Source organism: Centruroides vittatus, unplaced genomic scaffold, assembly GCF_030686945.1.
Source record: "Centruroides vittatus isolate TY-2023 unplaced genomic scaffold, ASM3068694v2 contig_231, whole genome shotgun sequence".
NCBI classification, from domain to species: Eukaryota; Metazoa; Arthropoda; class Arachnida; order Scorpiones; family Buthidae; genus Centruroides; species Centruroides vittatus.
In genome coordinates this window covers 56,648-77,927 of record NW_027121445.1, presented here as the reverse complement: position 1 = coordinate 77,927, position 21,280 = coordinate 56,648, and the positions used below count along the sequence as shown (strand labels likewise).

Here is a 21,280-nt window from a genome sequence, read left to right as displayed (position 1 = left end):
AACTCAAAATAAGAGTGAAAGAACATATAGCCGATTTAAAGTACAACAGACTAAACTCAGTATTCCATGACCATTGTGTGTTAAATAACTGTAAAATCGATGATACTAAAACAAGCATTTTACATAGAGAAAAGAAGACATACAACAGGAAATTCAAAGAAAGTGTAGAAATCATTAAAAATAAAAATAAGACCTGTATAAATACTAATCTAAGCATAAAAATTAACGAAAATTGGATTAAACTACTATAAAATATACTATAAAATAAAAAACTGTTTTAAGATCTGATGTTACGTCATTTGCATAGCGACAGATATTAAAAATATTAAAAGCGGAAAAAATAGCAATGGCCACATGCTGTGTACTGATGAGTTCTAAAAAATCACCGCCAGGTCCCCGAATAATTTTATCGGAAAAGAAACCTATTAAAAAGGAATATTCCCCTGCTGATGCTCGACCAGACATATGCAAATTAGAAACAGATCGTACTCCGCAGTTGAGGTGGAGGAGTACGAGATCAGCGTTAGACAACACACCGGTAGACGAATCTCAGGTATGGTTTCACGAATACGATTTGTGAAGAATAACCCAGTATACTTCTACAGACTGATACTTAACCTTTTTTATGGAATTTTATCAAGATTCGTACCCTTGGACTATTACATCCGTCTAAACTACCGAATGAGGTACAGACCAGCTTTTAATGGTATACAAGCTCTCACCACCAGGATTTAGAAGTTGGCTGAAGAGGGGAATCGGCCCGAAACGCGTTATGTAATAAAAAGCGTTCCAACCGAATAAAAAAGATGAAAAATTCGCCCAGTGTTTAAGTTTACGTCACTACATTGTGTCTTCGAAAGAAAAGAAAAGAAAAGAAAATACAAAACACGGTTTCCTCAAGATAAAAATAAATATATAATTCTGATAATAGATTTCGTAGAATGTAGTGAAATATAGAAGACGTCGCGTTTTTTTTTTTTTTTTTTTTACATTATTCAGAATACAGTGTGTTTATATTAACATTATCTTAATGACAAAAGAGTTCTTTACAGCGTTGTACGTCTTCATGCATATGGTGCATATTCGTAGCAACACGCAATACGAAGGGGATACAGGATATAGAGTGGTACAGTACTGTACAGTACATAGCATATCTGATGTCACTGTCCTAAAAACATTTTGCCGGTTGCCAAATGGCTGGATACGTTTTGTATACTGATGCTTTTAGGTTAACTTAAAGAAAAATCCAGTGGATTTTGTGTGAAAAACATGATTACTCTGTGTGCTATCTGTTGGTTGTAAAATCGTTCTGTGAGATATTGATGCACGAGTTCGCTACAAAAGACGTGCCACGCTAACTTCCTGTTATCAAATCATAGTTGTTTCAAAGTCAATTCATCGACCCCTCCGCTGTGTAACCAATCGTCGAATGGATAAAAACTAATAAGCACTGGTCGTGGGTTCGCTCCCTCACTTATGGGCTGCTACGTGGAGTTTGCCAGATACAGTATCTACATAAAAGCCAGTTTTCCATACGAAGTATTTTTCCCTTGACAGATCGCAGTATTGTGTTGCATCATCCAATCAATGTTGCAATCCTACAATTTATCCTAAATAGAATATTAACATAGAGATCACTAGACCGAATTCTATCGAAGAATACGAGTCTGTTTACTTTATATCGTATCAGATTATTAGAGTAAAACAACTAATGTCGCGTATTTCGCATGCACCATGAAGCACGTTATGGGAAAAACGTGCCTCAAAAGTCCATACATCCCGTATTTTCATGTAATTTTGCAGTAGTGGTTCCGCCTTGCTTAAATTTAACATCCTGTTGCACCATTCAAATCACTATGTCAATCTCTGCATACTGTGTGCCAGTTACAGAGAGCAGTTAAATACTACAGGTCATGCAACGTAAATTTACATGTATTTGAGACTGGAGTAGTCCGCATGGTCTCGCTGCTGAATGTATTCCTGTTACATATACGGATATGCATTGAAGTACTTACTGGCCATGGATGAAGGAACCGTAGACGTTACTGAGCAATAGCGAAAAAGACAAGTCCATCAGGAAAATAGCATAGTTAGTTCAGAAAATGAGTTAATTTACATAATCATTTCAGAATAGGATTGATGTTAGAATACAACGCAACACCTGGGCGATATGCCAATGAAGGGAGGACATTCAGGGGTCATTTCGGAGGGCTTTCCAAAAGGACATTCATGGGATACTGGCTTCTATTTAGGTGTCATGTACGGGCAGAAGTCCCGGATAATTCGATGCTGCCTGACTGTTGGTGAGGCGCGAACTCACGACCAACTTGTATTCAATGATTTCATCCCCTGATCCATTAATGGGCCTTTTTACGTGTTCATAAGTATAAAAGCATTCTCGATTGTTGTACAATCAGCAAACTGTTTAATGATTTATTTATAAGGATATCGTTACGTGTGTCGCCTGAGATTCCTAAATGAGTGCTATCGTTTTACACTCATTTGGTTTTTCAGTAATTTGGAGTAAAATCTTCAACGCTACCAGTTCGAACTTAGAAAAGGCCAAAAACATATATTTTTTTGAGCAGAGTCGGATGGTAGTTTAAGACAAATCAGCAAATTTCTCCTAATAAAGCCTTCTTAAAAGTACTTTCTACATTTTATTATAAAAACAAGCACCTGCGAGACTGCTGCAAAATTGCTTTAAGCATTTTTGGATCCATTTCAGACCTATATGACAAAAAATTTCAGCTGTATGACAATCATAATATACTAGAATTTGATTTATTCAATATTTACAAAACATGGTTTTGGTTTCATCCAGTACGGCAACCCAATACATGCACAATGCATCAAAGAGTTCCAATCATGGAAAGATTTTCTGTGAGATACTGGCCCATATTTCGCAGTTAGAATTGTGATACAAATCTAAAAAACTCAGTTGGCAAAATCGTTGGCGACACGCGAACCATGACCAGTGTTCAGTAGTTTTATCCGCCCGGCCACTAGAGGGCTCTGAGTGCTTCGTACACTAAGATTCCACAACAACACTTCTGGGTTACCGCGATATATAGTACAAAAAGCGCAATAACTTTACATGGACGAAGCAGGGATATCACAACAAAAAAAAAAAAAAATAAGTTGGGAACCACTATTAGAAAAGGATTGGAAAACATTGGATTACACGCGCACACAAGCAAATTACAGATACGAGATGAGCGTACACAAACAACAATATTTAAATTACTAACGCAGTATTCATACTCTTAATCAAGGATATAAACAATGGAGAAATGAAACAACTTCATCTTACCTTGTATTATCTTTCACTAAAAATAAAATGTACGTTTTAAAATTGTCTTTTGCAATAATTTAAAATAATTATTTTAAATTATAGCCATCAGGTTTGCGCAATAATAATCGACGAAATAAATTGTAGATTGTTGAACTACAATCTATTGCACGGTTACATCCTAATACATTTATTTACAGGTTAATAATGTTATTATGTTGTAATGATAGAAAGGTTTAAACAGAAGGAATTTAACCAGTTTTTTGAGATGTTCCATCTGATCCGAGTACGTCACGTTCAGGCCTTGTGTTACAGCTTTCGCATCCACTGATTTGGCATGTACGAGTTTATAAAGTCAATGTAATTTCTCGTATAGACATATCGAATGTTGTTTTACGAACTCGCCACATGCCTTGTGACATGAGACTACACAGATCAGAACACTTGGAGTAACTGGTTCGTTCGGTAGCTCTGACATAAGCAAAACTTTGATTTTATGAACGCATAATCGCGCCACCTACCGCGAAGTAACGATCCAATCTGTAATAATATATCATATTTACTCTAAATGTAATATTTTATAAACTTAATATATATAATTCCGTGTAATAAACATGTATATAGTATTCTGGATTTATTTTTTCAAATATTATTATTTTAAACAATTCAATAAAGAAGTAAATTTTATTTTATATAAAAAAAAAAAAAATCTTACTTTCTTATTTGTTTGAAATATACTTTATTATAATATAATTTAATTCCAAACAAACAATTTCTATTATATATAAACAGTTAAGAATTTCCTTGTTCAACATTATCCAAGTATTATCTATAAGGAGATTTTTTCCTTAGGGATAAAATCAATTAATCGGCTTTTTAGAAAAAGTCAGACTTATAGATCGAATTTTTTAAAATTTTATATTAAATCTTCTGTTAAAACTATTGTTTTTAAATTCAAAGCCTTCAATTATTAAAAATAATTGTAATATTTAAAGGAATTAAACAGAAACGTATGAATTAAGTCAAAACATTTCGTAAAATTTTTATAGTTTATGTAAATTACTTCCAACGAAACTTGTCTTCCAAATTTCACAAAAACTAGTAAATTAAGTACAATTACAGATATAATTTTACATATATTACGTTATATAATATAAAATTAAGTTCCGTAAATAATTATACTGTACTTAATTTAGTATTTGCACGTAATATTTAAGAAATTCTGAAAACTAATTTTATTGGAGGTAAATTTCAAGTTAAATTCTAAATGTATTAAAAAAACAAAAATCTTTCAATAAGAAAGAAATTTTGTATTTAATTTCACTTTTATCTGAAAGTAGAAAATCAAGTTTATGGAAATAAATTTCCTATTGTTTCTATTTTATTAAATATTCCTCATAAATCAATAGAAGGGTAAATTGTTTACGTTCCTATAAAATTAACTTTTTATACCTTAAATTTACAATAATAAAAGCTACAAATATTTTGAGACATGTAAATAACTATTTAAATTGATATTTCTTCACAGTAAAACAATTTACCAGATCTTTCGTGTATAAAATGTGAAGCATGTGAATCTGTTCAAGCATGACAATCGATTTCTTTTAAGCTTAAACATTTTAAATAATTAAACATATTGATTGTAGTTTTTAAGATAACTTACACTAAATTATTATACACCTAACACACCCACTGACTATTAAATTAATAATATAAAACGGGGGAGACTATCCGATTTTCTTTTGAACAATTGGTTTGAATTGCTGTTTTTTTCTTTTTCTAGGTAAGTCTAGTTTATAATTATGTCCCAGGCTCGGAAGAGGAAGACCTTTTCTCCAACCGTTCCTGAACGATCAACAGCTAGGTTTAGGGGTGAGACTTCTTCTGGTGAAGAGGATATTGCGAATTTATTACAGGACTCAAATTTTGATGTGACAGAGGGAGTTAGGCTTCTATTGCGATTGCATGTTTCGCTGAACGGTAAGGTTGATGAATTTATCAGAAGACTGGATCATCTGACAGAGTGGCTTCAGAATGTAGATGAGGCGTTGATTGACTTCGAGATGAGGTTGGGGGTGGTTGAGTCAAAGGTTGGAGGGGAGGTAACCGGTGTTGGGCATTCGTTGGATATGGATAAAATTTTCACGAAATTTTCTTCTTTTGAGAGAGAACTGGATATTATGGATAATCAGAGAAGGATGAACAATGTTGTTATCCACGGATTGGAAGAGAGGAAAGAGGAGACTTCTTTGGAAATATTTGACACTATTAATTCTTTTGCGGTTAATACATTAAATTTATCCTCGTTGCATATTGTAAACGCGTATCGGGTTGGGAAGAGAGTTGGAGATAAACCCAGACCAGTGATTTGCCAATTTGGGTCTTTTAGTGATAAATTGAGGTTTAAAAAGACTGTATTTGAGAATCGGAATCTTAATGTTTTCGTGTATGATGACTTTTCTAAACGTTTGCGAGATATTAGATACAACCTAAGAGTATTTGGGAAGAAAAAAAGGGAAGAAGGAGCAAGAAGTGTCCGGTTAAGTTATGATAAGTTACTGGTAGATGGAGTTCGGTATAAAGTCGATGAAGTATCAGCTAAGGTGGTGCCGATCTCATAGCAACCAGTAATGTCTTCTGTGTTTTCTATCATGGCGTGGAATTGTGCTGGGATTGGTAATAAACCGCGGTCTTTTTGGAATTATTTATTGAAGTATGATGTGGTCTTTTTATCGGAAACTTGGTTTATTAAGGGTGGGAGCAGATGCTATTGGGAGGAATTAAGAGAATATCATTGTATTGTTGGTGATGCTTTGAGGGCTCACAGTAGGGGTAGACCTATGGCTGGTTGGTTGCTTTGCATTAAATCATCTTTGAAATTTAATATTATTTATAGGGATAGTTATATTGTATTGATTAATATTCTGCTACCATTAGGAGAGTTTAATATTGGTTTTGTTTATATGCAGGAACAAAGGTGGCAAGAAATTTTTGATGTACTGTCCAGGTTTGAGGTCGACGAATCGAATTGGATTTGGTTGGGTGATTTTAATGCACGGACTGGTAACGATAATGTGATTTCGACAAATATATGTGATAGTAGTGGTATTGCTGTTAATAAGAGAAGTAGAGCCTCCAAAGATGTAAATATGAATGTGAGAGGACTGAAAGTTCTTGAGTATTGTGCAGATAATGATCTAATAATTTTAAATGGTCGTGCTTCTGGTGATGAAGCGGGAGAGTTTACTTTTGTTTCTAACCGAGGGTCCTCAGTAATTGATTTGGGAATGGTTACTCCTTCTGTGTGGAACTGTATTAAATGTTTTAGAGTAGAGAGTTGTTTTTGGTCCGATCACTGCCCGATAGTACTTTATTTGGAAGATCGTGCCATAGATTCTTTGGGCGGTTCTGGTACTTGTTACCAGAGGATTTTCTGGGACAGTGGTCAGTTGGAGTCGTTGTCCGCTGATTTGTGGCGTTGCTTGGAGCAGACTCCCAATTTATCTTTGTTGGAGCTAAGTAAGGTGATATTGGATTTTGCCAAAGTGAAAGGATTGACTCAAAGGAAAAAGACTATGGTTGGAATTAATGATTGGTTTGACTTGGATTGTCGATTAATGATTAGAGCCAGAAATAGAGCTTGGTTAGAGTTCAAGAAAAATGGTTTGCCGGCTCAGAGGAGAGTTTTTGTGTTATACCGAAGTTTGGTAAAAAAATTATGTTTAGCAAAGAAGAAAGAATTTTGTAAAAGGTTACAAAATGTTAAAAATTTTTATAAAAATAATAGATTATTTTGGAATTTATGTAAAGCAAGAGGAAATTATGCTAAGGTTAATATTAGTTTATTTGATTGGTTTAGTTATTTTTTCTCCCTTTATGGCTCTGAAAGTCCATATGATGTTGATTTAGTGGTTTTTAATGATTGTGTGACTTGGTCAAACGAAATATTGGATTCTTGCATCTCGGAGGAGGAATTTAGAGTCGTTTTAAGTAAGTCGACTGTTGGCGGTGCTCCTGGAATAGATGGTATTCCTACTGAATTTTGGAAAATTGATAGTGCTTTTCTCTGTTTATTAGATAATTTTAATAAGGTTCTGAGAACTGGTGTTATTCCAGATGAATGGAAGAGTTCTTTATTGGTTCCGGTGCCTAAGGGTGGCTCAAGGTCGGTGCTTACTAATTACAGAGGTATTTCGTTGTTGTGTTGTGTCTCTAAGATTTTTTGTAGAGTCTTGTATTACAGGTTAATTAGTTGGTTGAATTTGAGAGATATTCTGTCAGAGAGTCAGGCTGGTTTCCGTGCAGGTTACTCTACTGTTGATAATATTTTTATTTTGCATACTGTTATCTCTAAGACACTAAGTAGGAAACGGCGTAAGGTTTATGCTTTTTTTATAGATTTAGCATCAGCATTTGATTCTGTTGATAGGGATTTATTATGGAGGAAATTATTAAAGTTTGGATTAAGTTTTAAGTTTGTATCCTTATTGGCAGAGTTATATAGTGGTTCGAATGTTAGGATTAAATGGAGGAATTTTTGTTCTCAGCCTTTCTTTTCTGATAAGGGTGTTAAACAGGGTTGTATCTTAAGCCCTATTCTTTTTAGTTTATTTTTAAATGATTTATTAAATTGTATTGATGATTCCGGCGGAGATGGTATAGTTGTTGGTGGGGTGTCTGTTAAAGTATTAGCGTATGCGGATGATGTGGTAATTGTGGCGGATTCTCCGAGGTCATTACAGAGGTCGATTGACCTTCTGGATAATTATTTAAGCGATAATAGTTTACAATTGAATCTTGCTAAATCAAAAATTGTGGTTTTTCGAAATGGTGGTAAGGCTTCTAAGGCTGACAAATGGTGGTTTCGAGGTGTTCCAATCTCGGTTGTATCTCAATATAAGTATTTAGGTGTAATTTTTAAAAGTAATGGTTATTTTAATACACATGTGAGGTCTTGTCAAGTTAATGCTGAGATAAAAATGGACAAAGTTATTCATATGTGTCAGTCTGCTAAGTTGTGTAATTTGAAGGATCGGTTAAGGTTATTTAATGCCGTGGTGGGCTCATCTCTCCTTTATGCTTCGGAGGTGTGGGGGTTTCAGGCGGAGAGTTTGGATACGGTATTAACTACTTTTGTTAAGAGAATGTATGGGCTTCCAAGGTGTACTCCTAGTTATCTAGTGTCTATGGAATGTTCATTGATTCCTTTGTCTTGTTTGATCCTGAACAAATCTGTTAATTGGATTTTTAGAACGTTGAGTTTAAATGAAGAACGCCTTAGTAAGATTTGTTTACGTTATGTTGTGAAACATGTTCAGTTGCCTTTGTCGAAGTATTGGTGGGCTAGTTGTTCAAGGAATGGAATCGATTTTGATAATTTGTTACAGGATTTTAATAGTGTTTATTTATTAAAGTTAAATAATTTTGATAATTATATTTTGAAGTTGAATCATGGCATATTATTAAGTTCTTATTGTGAATGGTATAAGAGTTTGAATAAACCTTTTTTTGATTGTTCTATTTATAATAGTAATTTTTCTTCTAATGTTATGGCCGTATTAATGCAAATAAGATGTAATTCATTAAGTTTTTTATGTAATTACAGAAGGGACATTTGCATATGTGGTGTGGCGGACTTACCATTGGATGCATTTCATATTATTGCTGTTTGTCCTCTTTTGTCAAAATTACGTGAGGAGACTTTTGGGGTTCCCAATTTTTCATTTAATCAGTTTAAAAAAGTTATTTCTGATTTTGATTTATTCTTTAAGGTATTTATTTTCATAAAGAGGGTTAAATTGATTATTTCATAATGTTTATTGTATATTTGATTTTCGATTTCTTTTTCATTGCTTTTTTAGGCTTAAAGCGAAAGCTGTGCTTATTTATGTAAATTACGTTTCGGGGCGTAATCTGCCTACTATTTAATCTGTGGCTGCTTGGACTGCTTGGGAGACTATCCGATTTTCTTTTGAACAATTGGTTTGAATTGCTGTTTTTTTCTTTTTCTAGGTAAGTTTTAGCTTTGTTGGTTGCTAATTTCTTTTTTCGGATAGTTCTCCCAAGTAGTTCTTTAAGTTTTATTTTCTGATTCTGATTTGGATTTAGTTTATAAATTTTGCAATTATAATTTTAAATTATTACAATTGATGAATATATTTGTGAAATATGTTTTGTTATTTTATAAGATTATGTATACTTTGTTTTGTTCTATCCCCGCATCAGGGTCTTTGTACCAGAATGCTTGAATAAATAAAATAAATAAATAAAATATAAAACGTATAATGTCTATGTAATTTATAAGCCGTGAAATTACAATTAATTTAATTGCCAGTTTAGAAAGAATAGAAAAGATTGTTTAAAAATGGGCTGTGTAATAAGCCTATTTAATTGCTAATTCATTAAATAGTTAAATTTAAAGCATGGAAATAAACTTCACTACAGTTTGATGCTTCAGACCAGAAAACGTCCCTCGACTTTTATCCTGGATTTACTCTTGTATAAGCAGTGTTTCTTTTAGAAAATATTCTCGGGGATTGCTCGGTCAATTTATATACTGTATATACATAGAAACAATAATGCTTACTGAGTTTTTACAAATATTATAGAGGGGTTATATGCTCCTTCCGCAATTCTCCTTAAACAAACCCTGTGTATAAATCTATGAAATTTGGCAAAACATTTCAAAAACACCCTTAATATTAGTATTTAAGCTGAATTTTTTCTAAATATTCTTTATTTTAAATATACTTATTTCAGAATTTATCAAGTTTTCAATTGCATGATTGAGTAATGAAGTTTTGTGAACAATTCCGGAATTCTCTTATTGCCAAATTATGAAAACTTAACTTAAAATACTCTTTACGAAATTAATTTTGTTCGTTAATTGGTCATTTTCAATTTTCTAAATCATTTTAATTCATTAAATATGTCAAAATCCTTACTTACTTTAATTGACGATTACTGCGCAATTGTATGAGAATTGTTGAGTTGTAAATTGAATTTTTCTTGTTTTCCTCGCAATTCCGTAGTGTGTACTAAATATAAGGACCACCGTCAGTTAATTTAAAACCATTATCGCTAAGAAGCGGGCCCACTGTACGTCAACTTGACGTCATTTTTACGCTTTTGTATTAAAAAAACTACACGAATGACGTCTACTTGACGTAAAACTGTGCACTATTCTGACAAAACTGCACCTCTAGATCCAAGATAATTTAAATTATTATAGTATTAATTACACTTTAATTCAACGAATTAATAACTATAGAAGTAAATTCTTACTTTCTCTTATATTTCGTGAAATCCACTCTTCTAGGTGAAATTTTCAGCAATGTAAAATGAGTTATGGCTGTTAGACGAATGGTTAACATTCGTCACGTATAATCAGCGACATACTCAAGGTAAACGATTGTTCTATTATTATATTGTTTCTTAAAACTTGATTGATGTCTTTACGGTGTCAGTTCTTCTAAATACATTATTCAATTATCTGGTATGATTAATGTTTCCGTTATGTAACCATAGAACTGTTAAGTACGATTCTATGGTCTACTGTAGCACGAGTAGTATACAAATTCCATTGAAAATACAGTAGACTCTCGAAAATTCAACCATTTTTTGTACAGAAGGATGTATAGAGGGAATGCCTATTGAGTAAGAATGTGTCAGCCTAAATCCATTCGATTTGGCGAGAAGAGGGGAAATAATATTAATGCGTACATTCAAATCTGTAAATAGAAATAAAACTCAAGTAAACAGGTAAAAAAGATATGACATTATTAACATTTTTTCATGGAAAGAAAAGCGCATACGTCATCATACTGGACGATATTCTTGGTTAATAGGCTTGATGAGCGAGAGTCTACTGTGTTAACAATAAGAAAAACACTTCAAAATTATGAAATTTTGAGCTTTTTAATGTACATTTATTATCGATTTTTGAATTTGATTTCCATGAAAATTGATGAGCGATAAGTAATTTCGATGTAAATTCACTTGATTTTAAAAAATATTATGAAAATAATTAATGTATTTTTTTTCTATTGTAAAATACAATATGATTATCGTTTTATTTTATGGTAATTTTCTATATAGAGTCATTTTCTATAAGGAAAATTTTAGACTATAAAAACTTTATCCATTCTTTAAAAAATTACCTATTATCTACTAATTTTATTTTATATTTCTATAAGTAAATGCTTAAGCTTTTGCAAATATTTTTGCTTTATATTTCACAGTTTATTTGTATTGACCGTATTCATCACGACAGGTGGCAGCACCAGCACCAAAACATCTTGGACCCTTGGTACTTCCGGTTTTTTTCCTTGCTTGCCCAAGTAAACAACATCTGTTCCGAACTTTTTAAACACATTCTAAAAATGTTTCAGTTTCACTATGTAATAAATAAAACGATGACAGTTTTTGCACTGCATGTTGCCAGAAAACCAAGTTAAAATTAATTTTTTGTACATGTACTGTACATCATTTTTGTATGTTACAGTGTTAATGTTACACTTTTGTATGTTAATGTAACATACAAAGGTGTTTTTTTTGTATGTTACACTGTAACATAAAAAAAACACTCCTTGACTTTTGCAATCCCCATCTGTCCTTGTGTTTGTGCGTAATATTCAGGTTCTTCACGAAACTGCAAATTTTTGAAAAGTTTTACATCTAAGAATGCGACCAAACAGAGATGCAGTTAATCTTCCTTTTCGATACTTCGACCACAAATCCTGATTTGCTTGATCTCTAGTTTGACATTCCACTAACTGAATTTTCTATCTTGTTAACTTGATTTGTATGATGAGTTTGTTTTCAAGTTAACATCACAATCGGAAGTGATTAAACACGTGTTGACCATGTGATCGGTCACTTCTTTGCACGCGTTAAAATAGAACAGAATAAAAAAATTACCAATAAAATAAAGTAATACTAAAATTACTTTTTGCATATTTTATCAATTTTATTTGATCATTTAAATATATACAGTCAAACCTGTTTTTACGCGGTGAATAGGGACCGCATAAAAAAAGTCTCACATAGAAAATAACTCGTTTTAAAATCGTACAGTAGTCTTAGTTTCTAAGGAAATTACCTTCCTCTTCGCTTTGTTTTTGCCCTTATTCATTTTCAGGGATTATGTCTAAACATAAAATAAAAATCCTAAAATTTTATATCTAACTAGAAAAAATAATACAGTACATTTACCTTCAATTTACGCTTTGAAATGAATCTACCTTAATAGTCCAGGAATGTGAAAGCACTTTGAAGGTTTAATTAACGTAATTAAAACACACGTAGAATTTATTGACAACAGATGTCAGCACTTGACTGCATCGTCTTGTCTATCGTCTGTTTTACATATTTTTGTCCAGGTGGTGTATTTTTGACTTAAAAATAAATTATTTCATTTTTCGCATATTCATGCAATAATATTACTATAATAAGTTCATTTATGCTATAATAAGTTTATTTAGCTATAATAAGTCAACGTGAGACATGACAAAACGCACGAGACTAGTCGCCAACTGTACCGCACAAATAAAAAATCGCATAAAAAATAGCAGAAATAAAAAATCGCACAAAAAAAGACCGTATAAAAACAGGTTTGACTGTATGTTCCGTTTTTGGCATGCTGGACAATATGATTTGGCATTACACCGTTTTTCATACTTACAATATTCAAGGTGATTACTAAAACGTTCAATTGTTATATCTAGATAATTTATTTTATTATGTTTTTCAGTCTCATGAGCAAACTTAATACGGTATATAAATTAATTTTTCTTGCTTGTTCCAGTATTTGGTTGGGTGATGTTATCTTACTATTATATATGATTATTATATCGTCAACATACCTTTCAAAAAACTCTATTCCTGTCAATATTGATAAAGTTTTGTCCATCTCTATCATAAAAATTCCAATGGGCCAATAACGGAACCCATAGAGATAACATCTTTCTGGCGATAATATTTTCCATTTACTGTAAAATAGTTTTTATCCAACTTGAAACTAATAAGGTCTATCAAATAATTTGGAACATTATACTTACACATCCACAAGAGCCGAATTATCGGGCTAGAGTTGGCTATAATAAATAAATAATTAATAAGACAATTTGGCACTAGAGCTCGGCGTTAGGCGCCATCTCTTACTAAACTTAATAATTATAATTAAATTAAATAAATAATTTTAATAATTTGGAACTGGAGGAAAAGAAATCGGCCCGAAGCGGGACTCGAACCCGCAACTTCTGCTATCCGTGCAGACACGTTACCAGTTACGCTACCCGGACCTTCGGTCCGATCGCCTCCTCCAGTATATATAAGCTAACACGACGACCATCGACGGTCATTACAATGCCGGCTGGGGACACATCCAGTGCCCACGTCCTCCCAAGGCACTCAACCGGCCATCGCAACCCCGGCAAGGTCCGGGTAGCGTAACTGGTAACGTGTCTGCACGGATAGCAGAAGTTGCGGGTTCGAGTCCCGCTTCGGGCCGATTTCTTTTCCTCCAGTTCCAAATTATTAAAATTATTTATTTAATTTAATTATAATTATTAAGTTTAGTAAGAGATGGCGCCTAACGCCGAGCTCTAGTGCCAAATTGTCTTATTAATTATTTATTTATTATAACCAACTCTAGCCCGATAATTCGGCTCTTGTGGATGTGTAGCTTTGTAACGGGTTAGTCGTTATTTATTTATATTACATTATACTTACATAAACTTTGCACTATCATTTCTTTATTAATAGAAGGATACATTGACACTATATCTAAACTCAGTAATTTATGATCTGGTTGCATATCTCCTTTCTCTAGTTTTGATATCAAAACATCCCCATTTTTTATACTAAATTCCGAATTTGAAATGGCCTGTAAAGATTTTTTTTATAAATAATTCTAAATTACAGTATATTTGATGGAGATAAGTAAGATTTTTTTTCCAGAACAACAAAACCTAATGTGAAAGAAAAAGAAGTCAAAACAGTCAACAAGAAGTATTTGTTGAATGGATACCAAGGGAACTTGTTGAAAAAGTAGTATGGTAGTTTCATATTAAATAGATATCAAGTTAAGAAATTAAAAGGTATGTATCCTTTCCGTATATTAGAGGTTTATATGAGAAATATCAAAGTTAAAGGTCAGACTATCAGAACATCTCGCCGCAGTACGATTGAAGGTTAATACTTCTCCGGTATTTTTACATTGTAATGCTAATATCTGTCAAATTAATATTAATAAAGATTGTATACAAAAAAAAACAAATATGGTTAAAAGAAAATTTAAAGAACGCTTTGCAATTGTTATGCAAAGTAACTGTGAAGATTTGAATAACGGCGTGGTGCCAGCGGAATGCTGGTAAACCTTGTCGGATATAAAAGTTGTAAACGCGGAATACGAGATTACAATGGACGTTTATCACAGTTGTCAATTTGAACTACATTGTATATTTAGAAGCCCTACTGAAGAGACCAGTGCTCTGGCGAAATGCATTTAGGGATAAATACGAAGTAATAAAAAGTGTTCTTCTCTCTACAAAAAACTGGTTTGGTTTTTTAACCTTTTAATTCTAATTCTATTTCATTTTTAGTAAATGGTTTAAAGTTGAAAAAAATTTAGGGCAAGATTCTAGGATCGAATGACGCGGTGGGGAGGGGGGCAAATTGTCGAACCCCCCTGGGGGAGCAAAAAAGTCAAAGGAACCATACCTGTATATGTGCGCGTTCGCGAGATATAGCCCTCGAAAGTTGCGCCTACAGTTATGCGGATTCGCGAGCAAAAAAGCCGGGTCACGTGACCCAATATTTTTTTTACGATTTTACGGGAGTGCCGTTAAAATTGCCTTTAGTAGACGTTCCCCCCATTTTTTTTACTTTGTTCAAGAACTACCGTGAATCGATCACTAGTTTAGCACATGGCGGCGTGTGGTGGCACCCGTACAAGAGGTCAGTCGGGCCGCCATGTTCGCTGCCATATAGTCATTTTGGGGGGCCTATATCTCGCGAAGGCGCGCTCGTACACCCATGGTTCATTAGACTTTTTTTGTTCCTATCAGTATGTTCTACAGTTCTGTTAAAGTCCCAACCGTGTCATTCGGACCTAGAATTGTGCCAAATTGGGTCCTCCAAAAGTCGGAAAATTTGAATTTCCGTATACTTGCTTATAGTACAATCGAGTAAAATTACAAATTTTGAATAATAATGTAACTATAATACTGTGATCAAGCGTTTCTCGATGATGAAATTCAAAATACTGTTCTATTGTGAACAGAAATTTCATCGCATCGTCTTCTTTCATGAGAGACATCTCTTAGCTTCAACAATCCCGAGAATATGGAATGTAAAGTTTTAACCAACTGAAAAGAGAAAATTTCGGTTCTTCTTTGTGTTTTCTAAAGTATTGAAAGTTTTATATCCTAGTAGTGTATTATAAATATATGGAAATATTAACTAATCATTTATATGCACAAATTTGTTGAATAACTCACCTGAAATGGAAATCTCTTGGTAACATCCAATACTCCTCCAATCGAAAGAATTAATGCTACTGTCCCAAATCTCTTCATAAAATTTAAAATCTAGATTAAAAATAATATCGTGTAAGTTAGTTTCGTGGATATGGCAACGAAACACATGGGCCAGCTGCTCCCGGGAGGACTTTCTAAAGGAACTTTGATTTATTTCGGTATTTAGACACGTAAAGAAAACTCAGATAGCTCCAGGTGGCCCATTTGTGAGGTGCGAATCCCCGACCAGTCACCAATGTTCAATGGTTTTATTCTTTGGCCACTGGTGGTCCTCGCTGTTTGTGACTTAAAAATTAATGTACTTTTCAAAATAATTAACGTTTTACAAAAATTCTTATAACGATGTATCAAATAATTCTATGCTGCTTTCCAGAGTGCAGAAAACATCAAAGCGGCAATGTTTAAAAATTTGAAAGTTTACATAAAATTGTAATTAAAATAGTTTGAAAACCATAAACGCTTCTGCCTCTGTGGAAGAGCTAACCAGAGCTCAAAAGTAGCCTACAAAGACAAGTTTAGTTACACTAGTTAAGTAACGCTGTATCAGCGTGTAGTCGGAACGAAGCTGCTCGCACCTTTATTTTCTAGATTATGAGGGAAAAAAGAATCATTCGTTCTCAACAATATACAATCGACTCCGCATAAGTCGACACCCGGATAACTCGTCACAGTAGGTTAATTAGTCAATTTTCTGTGTTCCCGGACGACTTACATAGGCATTAATGTTATTAACCTTCAAAAACTCGGTTTACTCGACATCGTTTAACTCGTCACCACTGGATAAATCAACATACTTTTTCTGTTTCACACTTTTTAGAATTCTGATAAGTCGACTCCCCGCCTGAAAAAATGAGTTCACACCGTACAATAAGCTGTGTGGTGTGAACTCATTTTTCAGAGGGGAGTCGACTTATCAGACGTCTAAAGAGTGTGAAACAGAAAAAGTATGTTGATTTACCCAGTGGTGACGTGTTAAACGATGTCGAGTAAAACGAGTTTTTTAACATTAATAACATTATTGCCTATGTAAGTCGGCCGAGAACACAGAAAATTGACTAATTAACCTACGGTGACGAGTTATCCGGGTGTCGATTTATGCGGAGTCGACTGTATTTGATTTCCATTGGATCATTTAAAGGTACAGTACAAATATAAGGTCAGAATAAGCCATTAATTAATTGCTACGCCAACGTCTTACGAAATTCTGTCTATCACTATGGGCCTTGGACTTGTATCCTATTCACACTGTATATTTTAAGCCAGCTTAAGGTACGAAATATGAACGGGACTGACTTAACGTTAAACCGGTTCAACTACCAACAACCGGCTCAGCTCAAATCACTTTCTCAAAGAAGCTTAAGTCGCTTCAAGCTTTCCCCGATGTCCGCCACAAGTTCAAAAATAATGGCGGAAGCAGATGTACAAATGTTCGAACAAACGATATTCTTCTCTGTTAGCATGTATACGCTGCTTCGGTACATGAAGTTTAAATAATAATATAAATTTCTTGTTTACAAATATATATATATATATATATGAATTTATGTCAAAAATCCATTCTTATCACAGTTCTATCACCAAAGTAATATAAACGTTGAGAGAATCGTGCTGCCAACGACAACGACATCACTGATAATAAATGTTAATAATTCCTAACTAACGTCTTATGCATTCTAAATAAGTTATTTATATTTTAAATTACTAAATATAAATTAATTCATGATGATTTATGAAAAATAAGCAAAAGTTTGATTTTATTTAAAACGTAATATTGAGTACACCCACTTGAGGGCTAAGCGAATAATTCGCTTTAATTACCAAGTGTGAACTAGTAGTTAATCTTGTTTTTGACAATGCGACTTAACTTAATTCTGCTTAAATCTTAATCCCGCTTAAAATGTACAGTGTGAATAGGGTATTACAGATTGACTCGTAGCGATCTTTACTGTAACTCTTTAAAAATACTGAGTCAGTTATTTTTTTCACTCGACTCAATGTAACATAGGTAAGACCGATAGCTGTCTCTTTTTCCCTATATTTTGATTTTTGGAAGAGTTGATCCCTTTGATTTATGTATAGTCATCGAGTATGCTAAGGTAAGGGGAAACTATCTACGAGATCGCAATATACTGCCATCGTTCGAAGAGCGCGTTATGGGGATTATTGGAAACAGATTACCATAGATGAAAGGTCCCTGATAGCTATCGAATTCCACTAAAATAAACAGAGGAAGAGCTGGAGGGCGAGCATTAGGAGCGTATATAATGTAGCGTATAGTTCCTAGTGAACCATTGACGAGACCTCCTTGCACCCATAAGTTGACTCTTGGCATGATTCTGGCATTAACTGAGAGATTCAAATACTTGGAGAGACCAAGAGCTGAGTCATCTTTGGACGAAGGCGGGGCAATATCTGGAGTGTTTTCAGATGCTATATAAGCAAGAGAGCATCCAGTTGAGTGCAAGTAGTCTTCGTTGCTTTGTTTAACTTGCTCGTTTGTTGGATATAGCTCTACTGCCGTTTGGAACTGATCAAGTTCACTCTGGATAAATATGCTCGATTTCTTGTCGTCAGAATGGTCAGATCTGTATCAGAGAAATCACCCGAAGCTAGATGTTGTAAGACATCTGTGAAGGAACTATCTGCGCTATTTTGTCTATGAGAATTACTAAGGTCAAAGAACTTCTCAAAAGAATCAAATGGGAATGTAATGTAATGTCCCAACAAGGTAGGGACCTTGTTTGGACATTACATTGTAAAAACACTCGAGTAGAGAGGAGTATCTTTAACAGGAGGAAGCTGACGAAAATCACCAAACAAATAGATAAAGAATTCACCAAACGGTTCATCTTTCTCGGGGTTTATCTCCTTCAATCTTCTCTCGATCATGTAAAGCATTCTTGCACCAATCATTGACATTTTATCGATGATGATGAATTTGAGCGACTTCATCTCAATCTGGAATCTCTGTGCAGCTTCTCCATTTAGAGATCGAAATTTCGTACTAACGATAGGAAGATGAAGGAGAGAATGGATCGTAAAGCCATCAATATCGATCACTGCTGTTCCACGTTTTAAAAAGAAAACTTTTTGTGTATCTAGTTAGCGATAACATTTACCTTTCAAAATTACCGTTTTAATGCATGTCATATTTTCCGACCACTAGATGACGCTTCTACACGTGCGTGCAGGAAGCGACTTACATTTGACTTCATGCATTCCTTGTCAACATTATAACCCTCGCGAGATATGACACCTAAAAAACCCTCTATCTCTCCATTCCCTTGACCTTTCACAACGAAAATTTAATCTCATCAATGCCCCCTTATATACAAGCTACCGTACCAAATTTCGTTTCTTTGTCTTCATCCCGTCCTGAGATAGTCGTATTTTCTCCTATTACAGTAATATAAACTTATACAATTTTCAATTATACATACAATTATATATTTTTTCAACTCTTTCCAAATTAAAACTATTAATAATAGGGCCTTTCTTAAACTTATCGTAGGTTCTACTAGACCAAGCCTGTACTACACCTACGATGCTGACAGATGGAGATCGACGTATTCAAGACAGACCACAACCTAAAAATTACAGGGATTTTCAATTACCGGATCTCCAAAATAGTAACCACATCTGCCACTCGATCTAACTATCAATAATAGGAACTAATAACTCTAAAGAAGTAATTCCGTATAGTCATACAGCACTTGACTAAGAGTCTACATGAACATACTGAAACAGTGAATTGAGGAGTAGATAATTTTCTTACATACCTTCAATTTCATTTGTAGTGACAGATTGAAACCAGCGTACCGTCGAATATCTTGAAAAGTATTTTCCATCTAAAAATTATAATAAGGGATTAGAAATTTACTATATTTAATGAAAAGTATCTTAAGTTTTACGTACCGTAAAGGCGATGCAACACACAAGAAATCCATAAATGATACAAATTGTAGTACCCATCATGATCAAACTGAGTAATATAAACTCTAAGGCTTTATCTATGCCTGAAAACAAATACACGTAATAAGCAAAGCATGTTCCGAATGTGAGATAAATGTGAACAACAAGAGTGAGAAAGTACAGTTTATTATTCATTATCGATACGAAATCCCATAGTTCTTGATGATGAAACATGAATTCTTCTAATTTCAGATGTAGATTATTAGAATTTCTTAACAATATTAATTCTTTGGATAGTTGTTGAAATTCTTTCACTGTAACGAACCCAATTATCCCTAATAATAAGAAGAGAAAATCAATTTCTGAAATCAGAAAAGAAATCCACATACCATATTCCGTAGAGCAGAAGATTTCTTCATACTCATACAGTTTGTCTTTCTGCCACAATGGATACAAAGTGAAAAAATTGAGTATTGCCAAACTGAATTGAAATGCAATTACGATAACGGATACAAGCAAACAAACGTTATTTATTATCACGTGTGCCATTTTACCGTGAAAAAATGAGTGCCTCAATCTTATATCAAGGAAAATCGCGTTTCGTTTTACTACAGAAAAAGTTGAAGCTCCCAAGAATGACAAAAATATACCAGTCATTTTGAATGTTGTCAGTCCTTTCTTGATCACAGAATACGAAGCGACACAAGGGGCAGTTTGACTTAACACAGGAATTGTTTGCCACAACATGAGAAAGAAATGTTCCCAGAAAAAGAACTCGATGATTGGACAATAACACCATTTTAAAAATTTCAGTACAAAGGTAGAAGATTGGTTGGTTCCACAATTACAAGTAATATGAAAATAGAAACCAAAAATAAAAGCGTTGTTTACGTAAGGTTTCAACAGATAATTCAAACAAATGTGTTTCGATGGCTCCGAAGACATCTTTGCTGCATTGAGTATATGACAATTTTCTCAATACTTTCTGCATAAAATGGAATATAGTTTTACAATATTGATTTTATTTTCTATATTTAGAATATTATCTATAAAACGTTAATTGCATCAATCGATTAACATTACCGAAAGGATAATGCTGTTTTCCAATAAATTAATAAATTTAAGAGAAATTGATTTTGTTTAATGGATTTAGTAATAGATTGAAAATTTCATTATCCTATAAAAGTTTATGAAACAAAGTTTGAAAAACAGACAATGCTATATTGTACCTTTTACTTGTTAAGTATGCTATCGATGTGGCATTCTTGCAATATTGCTTAATACATCTTAAAATTAATATTCCTTCTGCTTCATTTATTTCGTAATCACATTTATGACTTATATAAGCCTTGTATGGAAGTACTTAAAATGTTGGCAAACACATGGTTTAATGCAGCGTTTCTCAACCTGATATTAAAGGGAGTCGTGAAACAAAAACGAAATCATTTTATGAGAAAAAATCATTTATTATAAACTTATAAACATTTTACTTACAATAGGTACACATGTAAAGAAAAAAAAATTAATGTGATAGTTG

General features: G+C 33.4%; 1 protein-coding gene across 2 annotated transcripts; it reads right to left on the bottom strand.

Moving 5' to 3' along the window:
- Positions 1 to 15,549: 15,549 nt before the first annotated feature.
- LOC136971081 (uncharacterized) lies at positions 15,550 to 20,712 on the bottom strand. 2 transcript variants are annotated; one of them, XM_067265551.1, is made up of 4 exons: positions 19,747 to 20,712; positions 19,611 to 19,679; positions 15,793 to 15,882; positions 15,550 to 15,660 (listed from the first exon to the last, which is right to left on the bottom strand). In XM_067265551.1, the coding sequence occupies exons 1-4, from the start codon at positions 20,686 to 20,688 to the stop codon at positions 15,550 to 15,552; spliced, it is 1,212 nt and encodes a 403-aa protein (XP_067121652.1). In that variant the 5' UTR covers positions 20,689 to 20,712. The 2 variants fall into 2 exon arrangements, with proteins under 2 accessions (XP_067121652.1, XP_067121653.1); XM_067265552.1 differs by lacking the exons at positions 15,550 to 15,660; positions 15,793 to 15,882 and adding an exon at positions 19,363 to 19,418.
- Positions 20,713 to 21,280: the final 568 nt, after the last annotated feature.